This window comes from Budorcas taxicolor, chromosome 11 (assembly GCF_023091745.1).
Source record: "Budorcas taxicolor isolate Tak-1 chromosome 11, Takin1.1, whole genome shotgun sequence".
In the NCBI taxonomy this organism is placed as follows: domain Eukaryota; kingdom Metazoa; phylum Chordata; class Mammalia; order Artiodactyla; family Bovidae; genus Budorcas; species Budorcas taxicolor.
This window is the reverse complement of record NC_068920.1, coordinates 130,412,928-130,439,468: the sequence shown is the minus strand read 5'-3', so window position 1 is coordinate 130,439,468 and position 26,541 is coordinate 130,412,928. Positions and strand designations below refer to the sequence as shown.

The 26,541-nt window shown below is 37.5% G+C and overlaps 1 protein-coding gene across 1 annotated transcript in view; it reads left to right on the top strand.

The window, feature by feature from the left end:
• The window catches only part of SPDYA (speedy/RINGO cell cycle regulator family member A), a 33,329-nt gene that overhangs the window by 5,472 nt on the left and 1,316 nt on the right, over positions 1-26,541 (top strand). Inside the window, exons 5-6 of the mRNA XM_052649141.1 lie at positions 6,465-6,636; positions 15,218-15,515. Of these exons, the coding sequence (XP_052505101.1) occupies positions 6,465-6,636; positions 15,218-15,515 (470 nt within the window). The remainder of the gene's footprint in view (positions 1-6,464; positions 6,637-15,217; positions 15,516-26,541) is intronic.

Genomic DNA, 26,541 nt, shown 5'->3' with positions numbered 1-26,541 from the left:
CAAGAATACTGGAGTGGGTAACCTTTCCCTTCTCCAGAGGATCTTCCTGACCCAGGAATTGAACCACGGTCTCCTGCGTTGCAGGCAGATTCTTTACCAACTGAGTTATCAGGGACGCACAATATATACAATACCTCATTTAAAATAGAGGCTGTTTAAACCCTGGTATATATCTTTGAATAGGCCTTCCTGTTTAAAGGCTGTATGGTTTTTTTTTACTTTAATAGGATATTCTTATGTTCTTTTCATTGATCTTATGCCTAAGATTTATTTTTTAATATTCCACTTGAGTTTATATTGTACCTTTCACATTGTCATACTTTACATAGTGTTCCATATAAATTATCCCCAAAATTTCCTCTTTTGGACTTAGAGACTTGTTAAAAGCCAGAATATCCTCTTTGAAATTTAATATTTAGTAAAAATCATAACTATTGCCCTTTTAAGTTGAACAGTTTGTGGGAAATACTCTAGACAATCTCAGTATCAAAAGCCCACTACCTGGATACAATGCTACAGTTTGAAATATATGAATATAATTTTAAGTACCTAACTAAGGAGCTACACATAAACATATTGAAGTTAAATATCACAGCAACTATTAGCAATGAGGAATTTAAAGTCTGCTTAATTCAGAATATAATTCAAGAAATAGGACTAGAGGAAATTGATCTTTGGATGTTTTCAGGAGATACATTTCCCCATGCATAGGGAAAAATGAACTCAGTATAGAATTTGATGAGGATTGCTAAATTGGAGAAACATAATAGTATTTGCTAATTTGAGTATCATGTGCGAGGCACCAGAAAAATGTTTTATATAAACTCATTTCATTTTCCTATGAGATATATTTTTAAATTGTCTCCATTTTACAGATAGGAAAAATGAAACTTAGAAAGATTAAGTGCTTTCCAAGATCACAAAAGTTAGTAAGTAGCGGAACTGGGGCACAGATTTAGGTGTGATTTGCCAATGGCCAAATCTAGCCATTTGACACTAAGCTGTATTGCTTTTAATGTGTCTTTTAGTATTATATCGGTATATTGATGCAATATATATTTTGTAGTTTTTTTCTCACTTGAGAGTTGAAAATAAGCCAAAATAAACTTTATTTAAATTGAACCACATGCCCAAAATTGGATTTGACCAGCTTTGTAAAATTATTACCAGCAAAGCACTTTGTTAGCTTACACTGTGTAGTAGCATGTCAGGTTTTATTGCATGTTGTATTATAAGCTTCATATTAAAAGTAACATGAATCATAATTTCTACTTTTATATCTAATCGTACTTTTGATATAACCCCACTCAGTGTGAAGTAAAGTGATAGTCGCTCAGTTGTGTCCGACTCTGTAGTCCCATGGACTAGCCCACCAGGCTTCTCTGTCCATGGAATTTTCCAGGCAAGAATACTGGAGTGGGTTGCCATTCCCTTCTCCAGAGGATCTTCCTGACCCAGAGATCAAACCTGGGTCTCCTTCATTACAGGCAGATTCTTTACAATCTGAGCCATAGGGGAAGCCCACCCAACTCAATAGTTCTCATTAAATATTTTCTCAGCCACAGTTCTATTTCAAGTTATTTTCTATATATTCTTTTAACACTCTGAACTTCTACTATTATTTTTTACTCCAGTATTTTTTTCATGTTACCTTTTCTACTGGACTGTAAACTCCTTACAGGCAAGGAACGTGTACCTTACTTTTTTTGCATACCTCAATGGCTAATGTAGAATTTCTTAATTCTTTATTTGAATAAACATAATTAACCCTATGCAATATAAATGGACTCTGCTCCAAGAAAAATCTATTTCAAATTAGAAGACAACTTACATGTGTAAGATACAGACATTTCATTGCATGGAGCCTGAAAAATTGTTAATGTGGAATGGAATCATAATGTGGTCCTAATACAATATTGAAAAGTGAAAGTGAAGTTGCTCAGTCGTGTCCAACTGTTTGTGACCCCATGGACTGTAGCCTACCAGGTTCCTCTGTACCATAGTGTGTTATCAGTTCAGTTCAGTTTAGTTGCTCAGAAGTGTTCAACTCTTTGCAACCCCATGGACTTCAGCACACCAGGCTTCTCTGTCCATCACCAACTCCTGGAGCTTGCTCAAAATCATTTTCATTGAGTCGGTGATGCCATCCAACCATTTCATCCTCTGTCGACCCCTTCTCCTGCCCTCAATCCTTCCCAGCGCCAGGGTCTTTTCCAGTGAGTCAATTCTTCACATCAGGTGACCAAAGTATTGGAGTTTCAGCTTAAGCATCAGTCCTTCCAGTGAATATTCAGGACTGATTTCCTTTAGGATTGACTAGTTGGATCTCCTTGCTGTCCAAGGGACTCTCAAGAGTCTTCTCTAACACCACAGTTGAAAAGCATCAATTCTTTGGTGCTCAGCTTTCTTCATAGTCCAACTCTCACATCCATGCATGACTACTGGAAAAACCATAGCTTTGACTAGACAGACCTTTGTAAAGAAATGTCTCCACTTTTTAATATGCTGTCTAGGTTTGGCATAGCTTTTCTTCCAAGGAGAAAGCATCTTTTAATCTCATGGCTGCAGTCACCATCTGCAGTGATTTTGGAGCCCCCTAAAATAGTCTGTCACTGTTTCCATTGTTTCCCTATCTATTTGCCATGAAGTGATGGGACTGGATGACATGATTTTAGTTTTTTGAATGTTGAGTTTTAAGCCAGCTTTTTCACTCTCCTCTTTCACTTTCATCAAGAGATTCTTTAGTTCTTTGCTTTCTGCCATAAAGGTGGTGTCATCTGCATATCTTAGGTTATTGATATTTCTCCCAGCTTGTTTTCATCCAGCTTGGCATTTCGCAGGATGTACACTGCATATAAGTTAAATAAGCAGGGTGAACAATATAGAGCCTGACGTGCTCCTTTCCCAATTTGGAACCAGTCCATTGTCACATGTCCAGTTCTAACTGTTGCTTCTTGACCTGCATACAGATTTCTCAGGAGGCAGGTAAGGTGGTCTGGTGTTCCCATCTCTTTAAGAATTTTCCACAGTTTGTTGTGTTCCACAGTCAAAGGCTTTGGCATAGATGTTTTTCTGGAACTCTCTTGCTTTTTTTATGATCCAACAGATATTGGTAATTTGATCTCTGGTTCCTCTCCCTTTTCTAAATCCAGCTTGAACATCTGCAAGTTCAAGATTCACGTACTGTTGAAGCCTGGCTTGGAAAATTTTGAGCATTGCTGTGCTAGTGTGTGAGATGAGTGCAATTGTGCAGTAGTTTGAACATTCTTTGGCATTGCCTTTTTTGGGGATTGGAATGAAAACTGACCTTTTCCAGTCCTGTGGCCACTGCTGAGTTTTCCAAATTTGCTGGTGTACTGAGTGTGGCACTCAATATGTGCATTATAGATTTTTCATAATCAGCAAGCATGAAAGGGGCCAACCTCTTCCAACTCTATCTACAGTTTACTAACAATTATTAGGGATACTAAAGTGAGAAATTACTTGATGTAATTTCACAAAGGACACAATTTGACTCGAATAACTGAGTTTAACAATGAGGTACTTTATGATATTAATAATGTACATATAATATAAAATAATATTAAAATATATAATTATTTTAAGGGAGAATAAAAATATGTAACTACTCATATTAATGTAACTAAATATGAATGGGTACTTTTCAGGTGGCACCAGTGGTAAAGAACCTGCCTGCCAGTGCAGGAGATGCAAGAGACTTGGGTTCGATCCCTGGGTCAGGAAGATCCCCTGGAGGAGGGCATGGCAACCCACTCCAGTATTCTTACCTGGAAAATCCCATGGACAGAGGGGCCTGGTGGGCTACAGTCCATGGAGTCACAAAGAGTCGGTCACAGCTGAGACACACATACACACACACACAAATATGAATATGTGCATGGTTAAAAAGACTACATAGGAGTGTATACAATTAAAAGTGAGTCTTCTCGTACCTCAAAATCTTGATCTCCTTCCTCAAGGATAATTAACAGTTTCATATATATCTGTCTAGAAATAATTTTCTATATATGAACCAGTATGTATGTTACATGAATAGAAATGTACTCACACTTCTGTGTGTGCTTTTAAAATTTTTTTAATATGAAATATCTACAGAAGAGTGATTGGAGTGTATATGTATGTGTGTGTGAAAGAATAAAAGCAAAACAAACATTCATGTACCCCTGACTTAAGAATAGAACATTACCAGAATCTTAGAAGCTCACAGCACAGTTTCCCAATTAGAGCCTCTTCCTTCCACAAGTAATCATTTTTTTGCTTTCCTTTATTCTATGTATATACCTCTAAATAATATATTATTTGGTTATTCCTATTTTGGGGCTATACAATAAAAATTATATGTACGTGTCTTCTGTAAATTCCTTCATTTGCTTTATGATATTATTCTGAGACTAATTTCTATTGATATGTGTGTAGCTGTAGTTCACTTTCACTACAGAAAAAAATGCTCTTGTTTCTTATATATTTGCATTTTTTCCCACCATCTTGTTGTGTACTTTGTAAATATTCCTTTTTTTTTTTCTGTTTCTTCTTTCCCTTCCATTTTTATCTTTTTTTTAACTGAGATTTAAAAATTTTTCCCTTTGACACCTTTTTTCCTCTACTTCTTTGGAAATCTTACATTCTGCACCTATTCTTTCAGCAATTACCCTAGTTATTTTTAATTACAAGACCCAGTTTCTGTTCTCTTATCTTACAATTCCATTAGTTCTACATGATGCTCTCTAAAAAGTTAGATATTATTATTGTTGTTTTATAAATTCAACATTTGTTTAGATTTACCCACATATTTATATATCTTTCATTACTGTTACTTCTTGCATCTCACACCTTCCACTTGGGATCATTTGCCTACCTTTCTGTTTGCTTTAAGACCCCCTTTTATTGGGTGTTTGTCTATTTTTCCAGTATCTTCACACTTCACAGCCTGTTTCTGTTCATTTTGCCTTGTTCCCTTATATGTTTTGTAAATCCTTTTATTACAAGTTGCCTTTTTTTTCTTAGAAAATCATCTATGGACCTTGCATTGTTTCCAGTGAGAAATCTGCTTCATCCTTATCTCTATTCCTGTGTAATTTAATGTGCCTATTTTTTTCTCTGACTGCTTTTAAGATTTTCTCTGTATCACTGGCCGTAAGCAATTAATCAGAGAAGGCAATGGCACCCCACTCCAGTACTCTTGCCTGGAAAATCCCACGGACGGAGGAACCTGGTGGGCTGCAGTCCATGGAGTCGCTAAGAGTCAGACACAACTGAGCGACTTCACTTTCACTTTTCACTTTCACACATTGGAGAAGGAAATGGCAACCCACTCCAGTGTTCTTGCCTGGAGAATCCCAGGGACGGGGGAGCCTGGTGGGCTGCCGCCTATAGGATCGCATAGAGTTGGACATGACTGAAGCGACTTAGCAGCAGTAGCAGCAAGCAGTTAATTATGATATGTTTTGGTGTAATTTTCTATATGTTTTGTGCTTTGGAGTTTATTCAGCTTCTTTGTGGGTTTATAGTTTTCATCAAATTTCAAAATTTTTCAGTAATTATTTCTTCAGGTGTTTTTTCTGTCCACCCACCACCCTTTAGGGATTCCAGTTTCAACTTTATTAAGCCACTTGAAGTTGTCTCACAGCTTATTAATGCTCTTCATTATTTTTGTTTCATTTTCTCATTATGTTTCTTTTGGATAGTTTATATTGCTATGTCTTCAGTGCACAAAATCTTTCCTTCCCTGACATTTAATCTGATGTTACCCTCACTCAGTGTAATTTTCATTGTACACAAAGTTTTCATCTCTAGAAGTATACTTTCAATGTGTCTACTTGTCTTTTTGAACATCTAGAATAACTGTAACTGTTTTAGTGTCTTTGTGTTACTTCTACCATATATCAGTCAGTTTTGATTGGCTAATGATGATTCTTCTTATCTGTCCTGTTTTCCTACTTTTGTGCATGCCTAATCCCCCTCAGGTATTTGAGTGTAGAGAAAGACCATAAGAAAAGGTTAGAGGGAACACAGTGCCTAACATTTGCCCGCGGCTCAAATAGTGCCTGTTCACACCAGCCAGACTGAAAAAACTTCCAGTTCACACTTAATAATTCAGTACTGAGTAGGGTACTTGGAAACATCTTGCCCTAGTGGGGAGTAATTAGCCCCAAACTGAACATTGCTCCAGATCCATCTAACAAATCAAGACTTGAAAGGATCAGACTGTTTCAATAACTGCATCCTAGAGCAAAGCTCAAAATTTATAGGAATATAAAAATATCCAGAACTCAACAATGTAAAATTCATTGTATCTCTAATTTTTATATACATTTCTTTAATCATTCATAAGGCTTGAATATCTGTTACTGTGTTTATAGACAAGCTGGATTTTTTATATGTGCGTAAACTCTCTTCCTGTCCTTTACCCATTTCTTTTTTGAGTTGTTGGTCTTCTTTTTTAGGTATCTCGCTAATACAGTTGAAGAAGATGAAGAAGAATCCAAATATGAAATTTTTCCATGGGCTTTAGGGAAAAACTGGAGAAAATTATTCCCTGACTTCTTAAAGTTAAGGGACCAACTCTGGGATAGAATTGACTATAGGGCTATTGTAAGCAGGCGATGCTGTGAGGAGGTAAGATTTTTAAATGCTTTATATATATAATCTCTGTCTTCTCTTTATGTAATTTTCCCTGTCTTGTTTTTTAATGTGCTTCTAATGCTTCATTTTTTGTAAATGAAGGGTAAACTGCTAACCTTGATGATTACCATGAGTACAACTTGTATATTAAAATGTTGATATTTTAAATTTATAGCACAATAATTTAAAAGTGTTATTTCTTTTTTTCTGAACAGCCTACTTCCATAGAAAGTATTTTTATTTTACTGTATCTCTCTTCTCTAAAAGATCACCAGTCTATTAGGAAGAAATAGTGTGCGCATTCCAAAGTACCTCAGGGTAATAACATTGGAGCTAAATAATAATTTCTATTAAATAATTTCCACTAAAGTATCAAAATTTCACATTCACAAGGTTGAAATATAAACAGTGTGGTATTAAAATTTAAATAAATTTAAATAAGCTTAAAAACTATACCTCTGTTCATATAGCATACCTAAAGTAAGTTTCCTTGATGACAGATTCTATTAATGTAAAGCAGAAAGACACTAAATTAAAAGATCAGTTATTTTATCTGATGTTCTGGTTTTCAGTAAAGAAAGTTAATGTTTCAAACTAAAAATATTAGAATAGAAAATTAATGGAAGGCAGTAACTAGTTCATGTAATTAAGTTAATTAATATAAGCCAGAACTAGTTCAGAAAAGTCTGGGCAGATAATGCTGTAATTAAATGAAGTCATATCTAGTTTAATGACTACAGGCCAGAGAACCCAAATAATGGATTAGTGTCTAACCTGAGGGAAGACTTTAGAGGTGTGTCACAGAACTCTGTCCAGAACTAATCTTGTTCATTATATTTATTAATGAGATGAAGTTATAGAAGTTATACATGGTTTTGGATTAAATTAGAATTGTTGAATATTGGGAGAAATGCAAAGATTCAGAAATAACTTAGAAGACTGTACAGCACATGATTATATTCAGTAGAAAAATATGAAAGGATGAGTATGTATGACTACCTCCCTTCCATTAGTGGCTCTTCATTAATGAATTTAAAGGACTCATTCCAATTACAGGGCATTGAAAAATTCCTGTCTTGTTACTTTTTGTCACAGCTTCCCCAGGTCAGGAGTGGGTGATTTGTGCACCTGTTGCCATCCTTGGTATGATAGTGCCCTTATTTGAACACTCTGATTTTATCAAAGTAAATGCTTCAGGCTCCATGGAACACTCAGCCAAGTGCATGGAGGAGGCACTGGAGGCAAGAGGTCAGGATAGGCAATGCTTCCTCATGGTAGACTGCCCACCACTCCTAAAATACAATGACTCACATTTTAACTACAACAGTTTTATTCTGTTGGAGCTGGAATTACCTTGGTTGCTGGCACCAGACTGTTAGAGAATGATGTGGCTTATAAAAGACTACAGTGTTTTAGACACCTGAAAAGTCAGTTGTTGTAATGACTTTTTCACTGATTTTTCACTGACTTTTTCACTCATTTCACTGACACTGAAAATGTCAGTGGGATTTACAGAAAAGTTCAGTCTCTCAAGGCTTCAGTACTGAGAACTAACAGAGTTCTCCCCTAATTCCAGATTGGCATATTTAATTTCCTACTTCATATTTCATTATCTAGTAGATACCTCAGACTTAACATGTTGAAAATTGAGTTTTTGATTCTCCTACACAGACCTCCACACTTGCTCCTCCTATAGTCTTGCACATGTCAATAAACAGTAACTTCATCATTCTAGTTGTTGGCCAAAAACTGTCACCCTAGGTTTGTTGTTTTTTTTTTTCAGATCTATACCTTAAAGAAATATCCAGCATCCCACCATTTCTCACCTCTGCCACTAAACCCTACTTTGTCATCTCTTGCCTCAACTATTTCCATAACTTTCCAAATAGACTCCCTCACAGTCTTTCTCTCTATAGTTTATTCTTCATAGCAGCCAGAGTAAATCTTTTAGGAAATCAAATCATGTCTCCTCTACTCAAAAACCTTCAGAGGTTTCTCATCTCACAGAGCAAAAGTCAACATCCTTATCTTGCTCCACATAGTCTGCCAGCTCTCTTCCCTTATTTTGTTGACTTTATCTCCCAGCTTTGTTCACTTCACTTCAACCACACTGGCTTTCTAGCTATTCCTCAGATTCATCAAGGACGCTCCCACCTTGGAGTCTTTGCACTTGCCATTTCTATTAGTTAGGTATTAGTTAGTATGCTTCACTTCCTCACTTCATGCAGAACTCTGCTAAGTGTCACCTCAGAGAAATCATTCCTTACCGCCCTATATTGCATAGTATCTCCCTCAATGGAATAAAAATTGAAGAGTCCAGAAATTTATGTTCAATTGACTTTTGGCAAGGATACCAAGAAAACTCAGTGGGGCAAGACTAATCTTTTCAACAAATTGTGCTGAAGCAACTGGATGTCCACATGCAAAAGAAAGCACCTGGACCCCTGCTTCATATTATATATAAAAACTAACTCAAATGGATCAAAGACCTATATTTAAGAACTAAAAACTATAAAATTCTTTTTTTTTATGATCCTGAACTATCTTTATTTTTTTTTTTAATTTTAAAATCTTTAATTCTTACATGTGTTCCCAAACATGAACCCCCCTCCCACCTCCCTCCCCATAACATCTCTGTGGGTCATCCCCATGCACCAGCCCCAAGCATGCTGTATCCTGCGTCAGACATAGACTAGCGATTCAATTCTTACATGATAGTATACATGATAGAATGCCATTCTCCCATATCATCCCACCCTCTCCCTCTCCCTCTGAGTCCAAAAGTCCGTTATAGACAGCTGCGTCTTTTTTCCTGTCTTGCATACAGGGTCGTCATTCCCATCTTTCTAAATTCCATATATATGTGTTAGTATACTGTATTGGTGTTTTTCTTTCTGGCTTACTTCACTCTGTATAATCGGCTCCAGTTTCATCCATCTCATCAGAACTGATTCAAATGAATTCTTTTTAACGGCTGAGTAATACTCCATTGTGTATATGTACCACAGCTTTCTTATCCATTCATCTGAAAAACTATAAAATTCTTAAAACATAGGTGTTAAATCTTCATGACCTTGGATTAGGTTTCTTAGATGTAATAACCAGAAGCACAAGCAAGAATAGAAAATACAGATTAAAAACTGAGCATCATCAAAATTTAAAAATTTTGTTCTTCAAAGGGCACCATTAAGAAAGTGAAGAGACAGCCCAGAAACGGGAAGAAAATCTTTGCAAATCATCTATCGTATAAGGTACTTGTATCTAAAATATATAAACAGCTCTTAAAACTCAGAAGTAAAGAGACAACCCAATTTTCTAAAGGGCAAAGGATCTGAATGCACATTTCTTCAAAAAAGATATTCAGATGGGCAAAAAAGCACATGAATAGATGCTCAACAGCCATCAGAAAAATATAAAATCAAAATCAAGGAGATAATTCTTTACATGCACGAGGAAGGCTACAATTTAAAAAAAAAAGACTGATAATAACATATTGACAAGGATGTGGAGAAATTGGAACTTTCACTTCTGGTGGGAGTGTAAAATTATTTAGTTGCTTAACGGTCTGGCACTTCCTCAAAAAAGCTTAACAGAGACCATATGACCCAGCAATTCCACTCTTAGTTTTATACTCTAAAGAAATGAAAATTGTGTTCACACAAAAACTTGTACATGGGGCTTTCCTGGTGGTCCAGTGGTTAAGAATCCACCTTACAATGTAAGGGATCCCAGTTTGATCCCTGGTCCAGGAAGATCCCACATGCCATGGAGCAACTAAGCTCGTGTGCCGCAATTACTGAGCTTGCACTCTGCAGCCCAGGAGCAGCAACTACTGAAGCCCACGTGCCCTTAGAACCTGTGCACTGCAACAAGAGAAGCCACCACGGTGAGAAGCCCATGCTCCACGACTAGAGAGTAGCTCCTGCTCGCTGGAACTAGAGAACGTATAGCAATGAAGACTCAGCACAGCCAAAAATAAATAGATATTTTTTGAAAACTTCAACAGGAATGTTTATAGCAAGCGGCCTTATTCATAATAGTCAGTAGTTGTAAAAACAACTGAAATGTCCAGCAGCTAACGAATGGATAGACAAAATATCAATACAATGATATATTACGTGGCAATTAAAAGCAATAAAGGATTGATACATGCTACAAAGTGGATGAATGCTGAAAACCTTATGCAAGTGAAAGAAGCCAGTCCTCAGAGAGCCACGTAGTTCATTTACATCAGCTCTGAAGAATACATAAATCCAAAATCATAGAAAGTGGTTGCCTGAGGCTGAAGGGAGGGAGGAATGGAGTGTGACTGCCTTCTCTATGAAGTGATGAAAATGTACTAAAATTGATTGTGGTAATCATTGTGCTACCCTGAAGATATCAAAAGCCATTGAATTCTGTACTTTAAACCAGTGAATTGTATGATATCTGAGTTATATCTCAATAAAGCTGGTAAAATAGCAAGTAGTACACATCCCTCTGTTACTCTCTACTCCTTTTCCTGGTTTTCCTCACAACACTTAGCCATTGTATAACACTCTATTTTACTTACTTACCTTGCTGATGTCTATTCCCCCTACTAAATATAAATTCCAAGAAGGTCTTTTTTTTTTTGGCTGCATTGTGCAGGTTGCAGAATCTTAGTTCCCTCAACCAGGGATTGAACCTGAGCCCTTGGCAGTGAAAGTGTTATGTCCTAACTAATCACTGGACTGCCAGGGAAGTCCCCAAGAGGGTCTTTATTCTGTCCTTATTACGTGTACAGTATCTAGAACAGTGCCTGACTTATAGTAAGTACTCAGTAAATACAACTGACTGACACAATGAAACTTGAAGCTTCCATTTCTTTTTCATATTGTCTTATCCATGAAAACCAACAAGGACCTCTACTATATAACAAGGAAACTCCATTCAGTATCTTGTAATAATAATGGAAGATAATCTGAGAAAGCGTACAACTGCATCACTTTGCTGTACACCTGAAACACTGTGAATCAACTGTACTTCAATAAAAAAACATTAAAAATAAACAAGACTATGGAACAATTCTTTACTGAGTAGCCTTAGCACTGACCCTTATCCAGATATCCAGATATATAATTTTTTTGGGGGGGTGGGGGTTGGGGATACATGCTAAGAAATTTAGTTAAGTGTTCTATGCATTTGTTACTAAGAGCCCAGTACTGGCACACTGCCAACCGATTTTTTAGTCACGTATCTGAAAGTAAACGCAAGTTACAATACTAGCTACAAACTGGCTTACAATAATTATACTATACATTAGCATTGTGCTTTACAAATTTATATTTTCATATAAATTAGCTTCTTATCCTCACAAAAGTACTTTTGAAGATTGTAGCATTCTCATTTTATAACTGATGAAACTGAGGACCATGGAGGTTGAAATTTACTCAAGATCATACATAGTTAAATGGCAGAACAGAGCTTGACTTCACATCTGATGGTTTCCCAATGTTCTGTGTTCTCTGACATCTGTCATTTCATTAAGTGATGTTTAAAGTTTGGTAGTAGATAAAAGATCCACAATGAAAGTAATGTTAATACTTTCTGAGCAGTGGTCTCAGTGCTGCACATGTGTTAACTCTCACAGTTCTTACAGCTAACTAGGTAATCCAGATAAGGAAACAGACACAGAGAGACTAAATGACTTCTCCAAGGTCACACAATTAGAAAAGCAGCACACCAGTATTCAAACCTAGGCAGTCTAACTCGAGAGTCATTGCTTTTAACACCTTATATTATACTGCCGCTTGAGATCACAGAGAAGTAGAATGTATAGAGAGAAGAACAGCCAAATATTAAATTTTTAAAACTCACTAAAGCTCACCTCCACCCCCCACCAAGAAATCACTAAAAATAACAGAAGAGTGAGATGAAGTAAAAAAAAAAAAAAAGACTAGGATAATGTTTCTGATAGGTCAAGTGCTACCGATGCTTCAGAGAAGTCACTTTCATAGAATTGTAGAATTTGATAACTCTAAGTGACCTATTTCCTTATGTATAAAAGGCCTTGTGGCTCAGAAAGTTAATGCAATTTACCTAAGATCATAGGAACTAAATAGAATTAAGACCAAAATCTTGCTTTTTTGACTGTGGTACAGTTTTCTTTTTAATTCACTGTTGTTATCACTGTAACATTCTAATGTGTGTGCAAAATATATGTAGACCTTACATATATTTAAAAGAGTGTGCACTTGCCTGCACTTCTCTGGGTTAGCATGTGGAGAGACTATGATGCCTAGTTTATTGCAGAAAGAACAATATCAAATCATCTGTATTGTGCCCTTTGCTTCAGAATTCCCTTTACTTCATAGTTCCCTCTGCTCTGTTCATTAGACTTTGCTGTAGGGTTCCTACAAAAGTTATATTGTTGAAGGCTAGTAATGTCAGTGGCCTCTTAATTTCTTATTTTCATCTATCATTAAGAAATATTTAATGACTGTGTACTGTTGTGGAGAAGGGAGCTGGCTACCCACTCCAGTATTCTGGCCTGGAGAATTCCATGGACTGTATAGTCCATAGGGTCACAAAGAGTCAGACACAACTGAGCAACTTTCACTTTCACATTTGTGGAGGGGGCATTTGAGAGAGCAATGTACAAGAAGCTGTTCCTGTCCAGAAGGGGTTACATGCATAAAAAGATACCTGAGTACTAACATTTATATGCTGAGTCCTAATATAGGATTAACAATAAAACAAAATTTGAAACCTGGAGTTTCTAGAAAGGTGGGATTTATGCCAGGCATTGAAGGAAAAGCAATGCTAAGACAAATAAAGGGAAAGGCCATTCCAGATATGGGAAATAGAGAAATACTGAGGAAAAATTATAGACAAATTTGGAAGGAATAAGGAAAATTGACATTTTACTTCCTCACCTTGTGTATTTCTTAATAAATTTTACATTGTCATAGAAATATATATGTTTACAGTTAACGTCTTTACTTCTGCCTTTTAAAAGATATATAACTTTAATTACATGTCTTTGGTTGAAAACTTTTTTCAGGGATTTAAGAAGTAGATTATAAAATAAATCCAATCCTAAAGTACACTTAAAAATTAGCATAGCTACATGGAACTCTGCTCAAGTTATATGGCACTGTGGATGGAAGGGGAGTTTGGGGGAGAATGGATACACATATATGGATGGCTGAGTCCCTTTGCTATTCACCTAAAACTATCACATTGTTAACTGGCTACACCCTAATACAAAATAAAAAGTTTAAAATTAAAAGAAACAGTCATAAAGTTAGCATAGCTAGTATTCTTTATTCATTGCCTTGAATGAGACAATAACTGCAATAACCCTATTTTCTGAGAGATTTGGCTTTAACCGGGACTGGGGTTGGGGGGTGCGGTTAAGGTTTTCATTCTTAACAACAAAAGCTTCTTTCCAAAAAAATTTCCAAAAAAATTGAGGTTCTCCAAGCTGCTCTGTCTTCCCTTAGCCCCTCCTGGGATCCCCAGCGTTGTCTGTGAAACCAAGGGCTCCTCAAACCAGTCTGAAAAATCACTTGACTAGACAATTAATAAAGCACTGTCTATCTTTTTGAATTATAGTTTTGTCCAGAAACTTAAATATTTTTTAAAAGCACTGTCTAGCTCTCAAATTCTACAATTCTAATTTACCTTGGGTCATTGATAACTGCAACTAAACATTTTTTTTTTGTTTAGAAGTAACATTCTATCTAACATTCTGTTTTGAAGTTTTAGACACCATGAGGTCAGCAGGTAGGTACATTTCCCTAGCTTGTCTTCTTAAATGGCTATCATTTGCTTTCATTGGCCAGATGTTTACTGTGTGATAAGGATTTTATACATATTTAACCTTCAGGACAATCCTATGAAGCAGATAGTATCCCCAGTTTTAGATATGAAGAAATTGAAGCTCCTAAAGGTTAAGTAACTAGCATCATACAGCTAGCAAGTGGCAGAGCCAGGATAAGAAACTAAGTCTATCCCGACTCTAAAGGCAGTACCTTATCTAACACACCTTAGAGAACAGTGTCTGACATGTAGTGCAGAATCTTCAGTACTTTCTAAATAATTCCTCATCTAATACTTGCAACAACCTGCTAAAATAGACAGTATTATTCTCTCCATACTACAGACAAGAAACAGGTACAGAGAGGTTAAGCAACTTACCTGTGTTCTCATTTACCATATCTCTTGCTATTGCAAACATGCTAAGATAAACATACGTAGGTGGAAACCTCAATTAAAAATATTCTCAGCCCAATACATTCCAAAGTTAAGAATGATGTATTATTTGGGGGGCATTATCTTTCCCAAACCTAGAATATCTGAGCAAAACCTGGAAAGTTGCTTCAGTTCTATTTCCTGTTAGAAATAATTTAAATATTCTACCAATTGTTATCTTAAGGATCTGAGCAATGAATCACTTTATAGGTAATACTGCCCTATCTGGAGATGCTTTTTTTTTAAACATTTTTTTAGATCTAGTTTTAGAGATAGTATTTCTTAAGTTATAACTTTTGTTTTTTAACTAAATTTTAAAATCTTATTAAAAATTCTAAAAGAAAGCTTTCCACTATAGGTTATGGCCATTGCTCCAACCCATTATATATGGCAACGAGAACGCTCTGTGCATCACAGTGGAGCTGTTAGAAACTACAACAGAGATGAAGTTCAACTGCCCCGGGGACCTAGTGCCACACCGGTAGATTGTTCACTATGTGGTAAAAAAGGAAGATATGTTAGGCTGGGATTGTCTTCATCATCATCTTCATCCAGTGATACACTAGAGGTGGTGGAGAAACATTCTCAGGAATCACACAACTCATTCTCAATGGACAAAATAGTTGATACTTCTCAAGCTTATAGCTATTCTCAAGGTATGATTTAGCAATATGGCAGATCTATGCACCTTAGTAATGAATCGAAGTTATCTATTGACCTGTATGTAGTCCTTGTAGGCAGCGGTATGTAATAATTTTATACTATAACAATATGAGTTAAATTAGTATTGAAAAATTTCCCCTTTTCAGTTGCTACTTTTTGTTTTGGTATCTGTTTTGTGGTAGCTTACCTAAACTAAGAGATTTTTAACGTGACTTTTGTTAAATTAAAACCTAATTCACCATGGATCCCAAGTGTTTTAAGAGCCTGAACCATTTTCTTTGAAGTGTTTATTTTATTCAAAGCAAGTTTTAAGAAGAAAATAAATTTACTTCTAATCTCACCATCCAGCTTTATCAGTGAGTAACTTTGGTTTCTTTTACACACTTTTAAAAACTAAAAGTAACATGTAACACTGTATTAGTTTTAGGTGGGTGACATAATGATTTAATAGATGTTGCAAAATGATTAACACAATTTTAGTTGACATCCATCACCACACATAGTTTGTTTTTGTTTTTTTCTTGGGATTTTTAATTTTAGGATTTTCTTCAGTTCAGTTCAGCCGCTCAGTCTTAGCAACTCTCAAATATAGGATCTTGTCAACTATAGTCACTGTGATGTACATTATATCCCCAGAACTTACTTATTAGTCAGTTCAATCACTCAGTCGTGTCCGACTCTTTGCGACCACATGGACTGCAGCACATCAGGCCTTCCTGTCAATCACCAACTCCCAGAGCTTACTCAAACTCATGTCCATCGAGTTGGTGATGCCATCCAACCATCTGAACCTATGTCGTCCCCTTCTCCTCCTGCCCTCAATCTTTCCCAGCATCAGGGTCTTTTCGAATGAGTCAGTTCTTTGCATCAAGTGGCCAAAGTACTGGAGTTTCAGCTTCAACATCAGTCCTTCCAATGAATATTCAAGACTGATCTCCTTTAGGATGGACTGGTTGGATCTCCTTGCAGTCCAAGGGACTCTCAAAGAGTCTTCTCCAACACCACAGTTCAAAAGCATCAATTCTTCTGCGCTCAGCTTTCTTTATAGCCCAACTCTCGCACCCATAAATGACTACTAGAAAAACCACTGACTAGACGGGATCTTTGTTGGCAAAGTAATGTCTCTGTTTTTTAATATGCTGTCTAGGTTGGTCATAGCTTTCGTTCCAAGGAGTAAGCGTCTTTTAATTTCATGGCTGCAATCACCATCTGCAGTGATTTTGGAGCCCAGAAAAATAACGTCAGCCACTGTTTCCACTGTTTCCCCATCTATTTGCCATGAAGTGATGGGACTGGATGCCATGATCTTTGTTTTCTGAATGTTGAGCTTTAAGCCAACTTTTTCACTCTCCTCTTTCACCTTCATCAAGAGGCTCTTTAGTTCTTTGCTTTCTACCATAAGGGTGATGTCATCTGCATATCTGAGGTTATTGATTATTTCTCCCGGCAATCTTGATTCCAGCTTGTGCTTCATCCAGCGCTGTATTCTCATAACGTACTCTGCATATAAGTTAAACAAGCAGGGTGACAGTATACAGCCTTGACGTACTCCTTTCCAATTTGGAACCAGTCTGTTGTTCCATGTCCAGTTCTAACTGTTGCTTCCTGACCTGCATACAGGTTTCTCAGGAGGCAGGTCAGGTGGTCTGGAGTTCTCATCTCTTTCAGAATTTTCCACAGTTTGTGGTGATCCATACAGTCAAAGGCTTTGGTATAGTCTATAAAGCAGAAATAGATGTTTCTCTGGAACTCTCTCGCTTTTTAGATGATCCAGCAGATGTTGGCAGTTTGATCTCTGGTTCCTCTGCCTTTCCTAAAATCAGCTTGAACACCTGGAAGTTCACGGTTCACATATTGCTGAAGCCTGGGTTGGAGAATTTTGAGCATGACTTTACTAGCATGTGAGATAAATGCAATTGTGTGGTAGTTTGAGCATTCTTTAGCATTGCCTTTCTTTGGGATTGGAATGAAAACTGTCCAGTCCTGTGGCCACTGCTGAGTTTTCCAAATTTGCTGGCATATTGAGTGCAGCACTTTCACAGCATCATCTTTCAGGATTTGAAATAGCTCAACTGGAATTCCATGACCTCCACTAGCTTTGCTCGTAGTGATGCTTCCTAAGGCCCACTTGACTTCACATTCCAGGATGTCTGGCTCTAGTTGAGTGATTACACCATTGTGGTTATCTGGGTCGTGAAGATCTTTTTTGTATAGTTCTTCTGTGTATTCTTGTCACCTCTTCTTAATATCTCCTGCTTCTGTTAGGTCTATACCATTTCTGTCCTTTATTGAGCCCATCTTTGCATGAAATCTTCCCTTGTATCTCTAATTTTCTTGAAGATATCTCTTATCTTTCCCATTCTATTGTTTTCCTCTATTTCTTTGCATTGATCACTGAGGAAGGCTTTCTTATCTCTCCTTGCTATTCTTTGGAACTCTGCATTCAGATGGGTATATCTTTCCTTTTCTCCTTTACTCTTCGCTTCTCTTCTTTTCAAGCTATTTGTAAAGCCTCCTCAGATAGCCATTTTGCTTTTTTTGCATTTCTTTTTCTTGGGGATGGTCTTGATCCCTGTCTCCTGTATAATGTCATGAACCTTTGTCCATAGTTCATCAGGCACTCTTATCAGATCTAGTCCCTTAACTCTTATTTCTCACTTTCACTGTATAATCGTAAGGGATTTGATTTAGGTCATACCTGAATGGTCTAGTGGTGTTCCCTAGAAAACCACTTTCTTCAATTTAAGTTTGAATTTGGCAATAAGGAATTCATGATCTGAGGCACAGTCAGCTCCCAGTCTTGTTTTTGCTGACTGTATAGTGCTTCTCCACCTGTGTCTGCAAAGAATATAATCAGTCTGATTTCAGTGTTGACCATCTGGTGATGTCCATGTGTAGGGTCGTCTTGTTGGAAGAGGGTGTTTGCTGTGACCAGTGCATTCTCTTGGCAAAACTCTACCATGAGCTCATTCCCCTGGTGGGGGTGAGTTGTCCCACCATATCAGACTCAAGAGCACTGCAGGAAAAGGGGCCCAGTCAGCTAGGGGCCAGGAAGACACTGTCATTTATCTTATTACTGGAAGTTTATACTTTCCTCTACTTTCACCCATTGCCCCTTTCCTTGCCACCTCTGGCAACCACCATCTGGTGGAGTATCTATGAGTTTTTGATTCCACGTATAAGTGATATCACACGGTATTTGCCTTTCACTATCTCATTTATTATTTCACTTAGCACAATGCCCTCAAGGTCCATCCATGTTGTCACAAATAGTAAGTATTCTTCTTTTAAAGATGTGTGTGTGTGTAAAATATTCTCATTTTATTTTCTTTATCCACTCATCTGTTGATGGACAATTAGGTTGTTTCTGTTCCATTTCTTGACTATTGCAAATAATGCTACAATGAACATGGAGATGCAGGTATCTTTTCAAGATAGTGGTTTTGTTTCCTTCAGATAATACCCAGAGGTGGAATTGCTGGATCATATGGTAGTTCTATTTTTAATTTTTTGAGAAGCCTGTATACTATTTTTCGTAGTGACTGCATCCAAAAGTGCACAATGGTTCCCTTTTCTCCATATCCCTATGAAAACTTGTTATTCCTTGTTAACCGCCATTCTAACAGGTGTGAGATGTTAGCTCATTGTGGATTTAATTAGCATTTCCCTGCTAATTAGTGATGTTGAACACCTTTTCATGTACCTGTTGGCCATTTGTATGTCTTCTTTGGAAAATGTCTGTTCATTTCTTCTGCTCATCTTTTGATTGGATTTTTTTTTTCTGTTGAGTTTTATGAGTTCTTTATATATTTTGAATATTAACCCTTTAATAGATATAAGATTTGCAAATGTTTTCTCCCATTCTGTGGTCCCTTTTCATTTGTTGATGGTTTCCTATACCATAGAGAGCTTTTTAGTCTGATGTAATTCCACTCTTTAGTTTTGCTTTTGTTGCCTTTGCTTTTGGTATAAAATCCAAAAAGCAATTGCCAAAACCAATTTCAAGCGCCTTACCCTCTGTTTCTTCTAGGGTTTTGTGGTTTCAAGTCTTAAATCCATTTATTTTTGTGCATGGTATAAGATACTGGTCCAGTTTTAAACTTTTTTACATGTGGCTATCCAGTTTTTCCAACTCCATTTATTGATGAGACTATCTTTTCCCAGTGTGTTTTTGACTCCTTTGTCATAAATTAACCATATGTGTGGGTTTATTTCTGTGCTCTCCATTCTATTCCATTGATCTATGTGTCTGTTTTTATGCCAATATCATACTGTATTAATATTGTTTTGTAATATTATACACTTTTCTATTTTCTGTTTTTTTCCATGTTTGCTTTTTTTCACTTATCTTAAAGCAACTTGTCATTATTTAGTCTTTGAAAATCTGATTTTTAGTCATGACATGGTATAAGTACCACAATTTATTTGCATATTTCTTTGGGGTGATTTACATGGTTTTGAACAGTGGTTGTTGCTCAGTTGCCCAGTCATGTCTGACTCAGACCCCATGGACTGCATCACACCAGGCCTCCCTGTCCCTTACCATCTCCTGAAGCTTGCCCAAGTTCATGTCCATTGCATTGGTGATGCCATCCACTTCTCATCCTCTGACACCCTCTTCTCCTTCTGCCCTCAGTCTTTCCCAGCATCAGGGACTTTTCCAGTGACATTCGTAACAGCCATTCACATCGGCCATTCACATCAGATGACCAAAATACTGGAGATTCAGCTTCAGCATCAGTCCTTTCAACGAGTATTCACGGTTGACTTCCCTTAAGATTGACTGGTTTGATCTCCTTGCTGTCCAAGGGACTTTGAGGAATCTTCTCTAGCACCACAGTTCGAAGGCATCAATTTTTTGGTACTCTGCCTTCTTTATGGTCCGGCTCTCACAACCATATGTGACCACTGGGAACACCATAGCATTGACTATACAGATATTTGTTGGCACTCTATGAACTGGAACATTCAGGTTTGACCTAAATCAAATCCCTTATGATTATACAGTGGAAGTGAGAAACAGATTTAAGGGACTAGATCTGATAGACAGAGTGCCTGATGAACTATGGACAAAGGTTCATGACATTGTACCGGAGACAGGGATCAAGACCATCCCCAAGAAAAAGAAATGCAAAAAAAGCAAAATGGTTGTCTGAGGAGGCCTTACAAATAGCTATGAAAAGAAGAGAAATGAAAAGCAAAGGAGAAAAGGAAAGATTATACCCATTTGAATGTAGAGTTCCAGAGAATAGCAAGAAGAGATAAGAAAGCTTTCCTCAATGATCAACGCAGAGAAATAAAGGAAAACAACAGAATGGGAAAGACTAGAGATATCTTCAAGGAAATTAGAGATACAAGGGAAGATTTCATGCAAAGATGGGCTCAATAAAGGACAGAAATGGTATGGACCTAACAGAAGCAGGAGATATTAAGAAGAGGTGACAAGAATACACAGAAGAACTATACAAAAAAGATCTTCATGACCCAGATAACTACAATGGTGTGATCACTCACCTAGAGCCAGACATCCTGGAATGTGAAGTCAAGTGGGCCTTAGGAAGCATCACTACGAGCAAAGCTAGTGGAGGTGATGGAATTCCAGTTGAGCTATTTCAAATCCTAAAAGATGATGCTGTGAAAGTGCTGCACTCAATATGCCAGCAAATTTGGAAAACAGCAGTGGCTACAGGACTGGAAAAGGTCAGTTTTCATTCCAATCCCAAAGAAAGGCAATGACAAAGAATGCTCAAACTACTGCACAATTGCACTTATCTCACATGCTAGTAACGGAGAAGGCGATGGCACCCCACTCCAGTACTCTTGCCTGGAAAATCCCATGGACAGAGGAGCCTAGTAGGCTGCAGTCCATGGGGTCGCGAAGAGTCGGACACAACTGAGTGACTTCCCTTTCACTTTTCACTTTCATGCACTGGAGAAGGAAATGGCAACCCACTCCAGTGTTCTTGCCTGGAGAATCCCAGGGATGGGGGAGCCTGGTGGGCTGCCGTCTGTGGGGTCACACAGAGTCAGTCATGACTGAAGTGACTTAGCAGCAGCAGCAGCAGCACATGCTAGTAAAGTAATGCTCAAAATTCTCCAACCCAGGCTTCAGCAATATGTGAACCGTGAACTTCCAGATGTTCAAGCTGATTTTAGGAAAGGCAGAGGAACCAGAGATCAAATTGCCAACATCTGCTGGATCATCTAAAAAGCAAGAGAGTTCCAGAAAAACATCTATTTCTGCTTTGTTGACTATGCCAAATCCTTTGACTGTGTGGATCACAATAAACTGGAAAATTCTGAAAGAGATGGGAAAACCAGATCACCTGACCTGCCTCTTGAGAAACTTATATGCAGGTCAGGAAGCAACAGTTAGAACTGGACATGGAACAACAGACTGGTTCCAAATAGGAAAAGGAGTATGTCAAGGCTGTATACTGTCACCCTGCTTATTTAACTTATATGCAGAGTACATCATGAGAAATGCTCTGCTGGATGAAGCACAAGCTGGAATCAAGATTGCTGGGAGAAACAGCAATAATCTTAGATATGCAGATAACACCACCCTTATGACAGAAAGCGAAGAACTAAAGAGCCTCTTGATGAAAGTGAAAGAGGAGAGTGAAAAAGTTGACTTAAAGCTCAACATTCAGAAAACAAAGATCATGGCATCCGGTCCCATCACTTCATGGCAAATAGATGGGGAAACAGTGGCTGACTTTATTTTTCTGGGCTCCAGAATCACTGCAGATGGTGATTGCAGCCATGAAATTAAAAGACACTTACTCCTTGGAAGGAAAGTTATAACCAACCTAGACAGCATACTGAAAAGCAGAAACATTACTTTGTCAACAAAGATCTGTCTAGTCAAGGCTATGATTTTTCCAGTAGTCATGTATGGATGTGAGAGTTGAACTATAAAGAAAGCTGAGCACCGAAGAATTGATGCTTTCGAACTGTGGTGTTGGAGAAGACTCTTGAGAGTCTCGGACTGCAAGGAGATCCAACCAGTCCATCCAAAAGGAGATCAGTCCTGGGTGTTCATTGGATGGACTGATGTTGAAGCCGAAACTCCAATACTTTGGCCACCTGCTGCAAAGAGCTGACTCATTTGAAAAGACCCTGATGCTGGGAAAGATTTAGGGCAGGAGGAGAAGGGGATGACAGAGGATAAGATGGTTGGATGGCATCACAGACTCAATGGACATGAGTTTGGGTAAGCTCGGGGAGTTGGTGATGGACAGGGAGGCCTGGTGTGCTGCAGTTCATGGGGTTGCAAAGAGTTGGACACGACTGAGCAACTGAACTGAACTGAACCATGAAATGGAAATACATTGAGTCAACCACATTCTAATTTCCATTTAAATTATATTTAGAAAGGTTGTTTTTCTCTGACATTTCCCAATTTGAAACAGAACCAGAATAATATTCTAGCAGCAGTGATCCTTTTTACTTCTTATAGTACCTTTGTCCCAGATTTTCACCCATCTGAACATAGGACTGCAATTTCTTACGGCTCATTATTTCAGAATATCACCTATTTATTTTTACCACATCCTTATAGCAGTAGCTACTGAAGTTTTACTAAAAGAGAAACTAATCTCTTAAGACTCTTGAAGGTAAGAGTCATGCCTGTCATTGTTCCCTTCCTTGCTCAGACGGTAAAGAATCTGCCTGCAATTTGGGAGACCTGGGTTTAATCCTTGGGTTGGGAAGATCTCCTGGAGAAGGGCATGGCAGCCCACTCTAGTATTCCTTCCTGGAGAATTCCATGGACAGAGGAGCCTGGTGGGCTACAGTCCATGGGGGTCACAAAGTCAGACACGACTGTGCAACTAACACTTTCACTTTCACTGGCCATAGTAATCACTAAATATTTTGACTGATCGTTTAGTCTCTTCCCTTGTAACATCTTCAAGTGTAATTTTTATTCGTTCACTCATATTGGAGGGTAAATAGGACCTTATAAAATAAGAGTTGCCTTTAAGTATCCCTCCTCTCTCCCAGCTTTTTGCTTATACTCTTTTATCCTCATAACAGGTAAGATTTACTAGATGTTTAAAATGTTCCATGCAATGTGCTGATTGTTTTACATTCATAACCTCACTTAATACTCACAGCCAAGCCTAAGGTAAATATTAGTATTTCCACTTTGTAGATAAGGAGGCAGAGGCTTAGAGAGGTTAAATACTTTCCCTAAGGTGATAAGAGTGACACTTGAACCCAGGTCTGAATCTACTACAGCCTGAATTCTAATGATGCTATACTGATCTCTTTGATGAAATCCTGCCTTCTGTGGTAAAAATAAGTTGCCACAGAAGTCCTAGCTGACTGCCAAGGACTAAGGAGTTGATGAAAGCATTAAGAACGAAGTCCCTGATGGAAGGCTGTATGAACTAGAAGAGAATTCCAACCACAATTTGAACAAATATTTAAAGAAAGAAGAACAGAAGCACTTATATTTTATTCAAACTAGCCCCTCAGATATCAAGAGTAGTCACAGCCTATGCTTAGACTTTGATATTTCAACAGGAAATCAGAGTGCAGCAAGGGAGGAAGAAGCTCTGCCAGTCAGCTTGCTTCAAGGAGAGGGAAAAAAAAAAAAAACAGGTCTTTGACGGATTTTAGGTGAAAAGGGGGGCACTTGATTTAGGGCAATTGTAAATGGAATCGTGCTTTCATCTGTTTCTGGATGAACACTCTGACACCCTGGCTTAGGATATATAAGTCCTATATAGGAAGAAACAGTTACTTTCTCATTTCTGTTTTGTTCTCAGTATTAACTCAAGGCTAATGTAAAACCTATTGTTTCAGGATGACAGAGGGTAGGCAATACAAAGAAAAATTATTGTTGATACATACATTTGACCAATAAACATTTATATTCATTTTCCCTCAATAGGTTTAACAAGAGAGTGAGCTAATTGGGGCTGGGGAGGTTTAAGGATAACATGATAAGATCAGGACTGTGGTCATTCTCTTACTGCCTCAGCAGCTGTTGATGCCAGTAGTGTCCTCTATTCAGCAAAATTCTCTTCCTCCAGTTCACATAAGGTTGTTGGAATCACCTAAGGTTTGTGGTTGCAGACAATTCATTGCAGACAATTCATTCTCCAGGAGAGATACAAAGAACTGATGCTCTGCTCTGGGCTTTTATGCTAAAACTAGCGATAGATGGTATCCATGCTTCCATCCTTCTTTCAAATATAAGCAACTTCTTGCTTTGCAGGTTAAGATCATGTTTTTCTACCTTAACATTTTTTTTTCTCAAAACAACATGTTCAACAACAAGTTTATATAAACATTTATAACATTTATTAAGAATAAAATAGTTGATTTTGATAAGGTTGTGGGAGATAGATGAAGCATTCTGTACAAATTTACATGCATCACAATCACCAATCATGTGCTAAGCTACCTTATAAAGGTTTAAACAAATAATTTTTCCTCAGAAGTAAATCCTTCTCATTTAACACTTGACTTCACCAAGAAATCCTGAAGTGGCAGTATGACATTCATTTTACTGATGAATAAACAAACTCAGAAAAGTCACGGTTGCATAGTAAAGCAGCAACAACAAAAACACCAAGACGGAACCCAGTTTATCTGAAGAGATAGTACGTGTTTATACCAACTAAATTACCTTAAGCTATTTTAGGCTCATCTATCTGAAACATGGGTACATATTATTATGTATTATCTGAGGACTCCCCAGAGTTTAGAGTGAAGCCAAGGGAAAGAAAGCAATATACCAAACCTTACTCCTGGGTCCTGTAGGCAGGCAGGAGACATTCCAACTGCTATATAATCTAAAAGCAAGTAATTTTCCCTCAAAAATAAATCATTCTCTGAATTTGCTTATTTACTTCTGTCATTACCACTGTTCTAGTCATCCCATTTAAAAATCCTTAATGAAGGCATAATCAGGGCTTATAAATTACCAATGCTAATTATATAATCAACATTTACGAGCACAAAAGATTTCAAAATTAACTCTGCCGGGTAAAAGATATAGTGCAGCCTGTTCCAAGGAAGTAATTTATGAGCTGGGTGTTGACTGAATCCTGTCCAGCCCAGAGAAATAAGGGAAAGGGCTTCTGAACAGTGGATGAAAGTTTGAGTATATATAGCTTCTCTCCCTCTACATCCAGTGAACCACCAGCTTATCTGGTTCTTCCTTTACAATAATTTTTTAGATTCTCTGTTCCACCATTCCTAGTTGTATATTCTAATCACCTCATAGTTGTACACTATGTATTACTATGAAATTTCTCATTTAATGGTTTTCCTTCCTTTAAATACTCAGACACTGCTAACAGACTTTTAAAAAATACCTGCTTTTGCATAAACACAGAAACTTAACTTTCCTACTGATTCTGAAGTAAGTTCAAAATCAAAGTTTTCCACAATCCATGAGCTACATACTTACATTTCCCCCTAGAACAACCAAGTCAACATTGATGAAATAATACCTGATCCAGTGTAGGCTTCAAAGCCATCAGCAAACTTTTACTGACCATTTACTGGGTGGAAAAGTCAGGATTTCTGAAAGTTACTAGGAAGACAGTTGTGAGTCAGTCACAGATCTTTAGAAGTATTTTATGGTAAATGAGGGCCAGACATGAACCGAGAAAGCTAACTTTAGAAGAAGGCATCTGTTCCACAAACTGAATTATAAAGATGCTTAGTATTCAATGAAGAGATGGATAAAGGGCTTAAACTGGACTTTGATTAAATATACAAATAAATGTTTGTTTGCTTCTGTAGTTTTGTTTTCAACTCCTTGTTCAGTTCAACGTCTACTGAGCAGTGTACCAAACCAATTATTCTACATGAAACAGGAGAAAGTACAACTTTTCTCTCTTCTTTAAGTCATCCCCTTCTCCAAAAAGTACAATTAGGGCCTGTGTTCAAAACAATAAATGAAGGACAGAATTTCACTAGCAGTAAAATAGAAGGGCAGAAGAATGGGGAGTATTCCATGACGGAATTTAAAAATGTATGTTAGAACTTCTATAC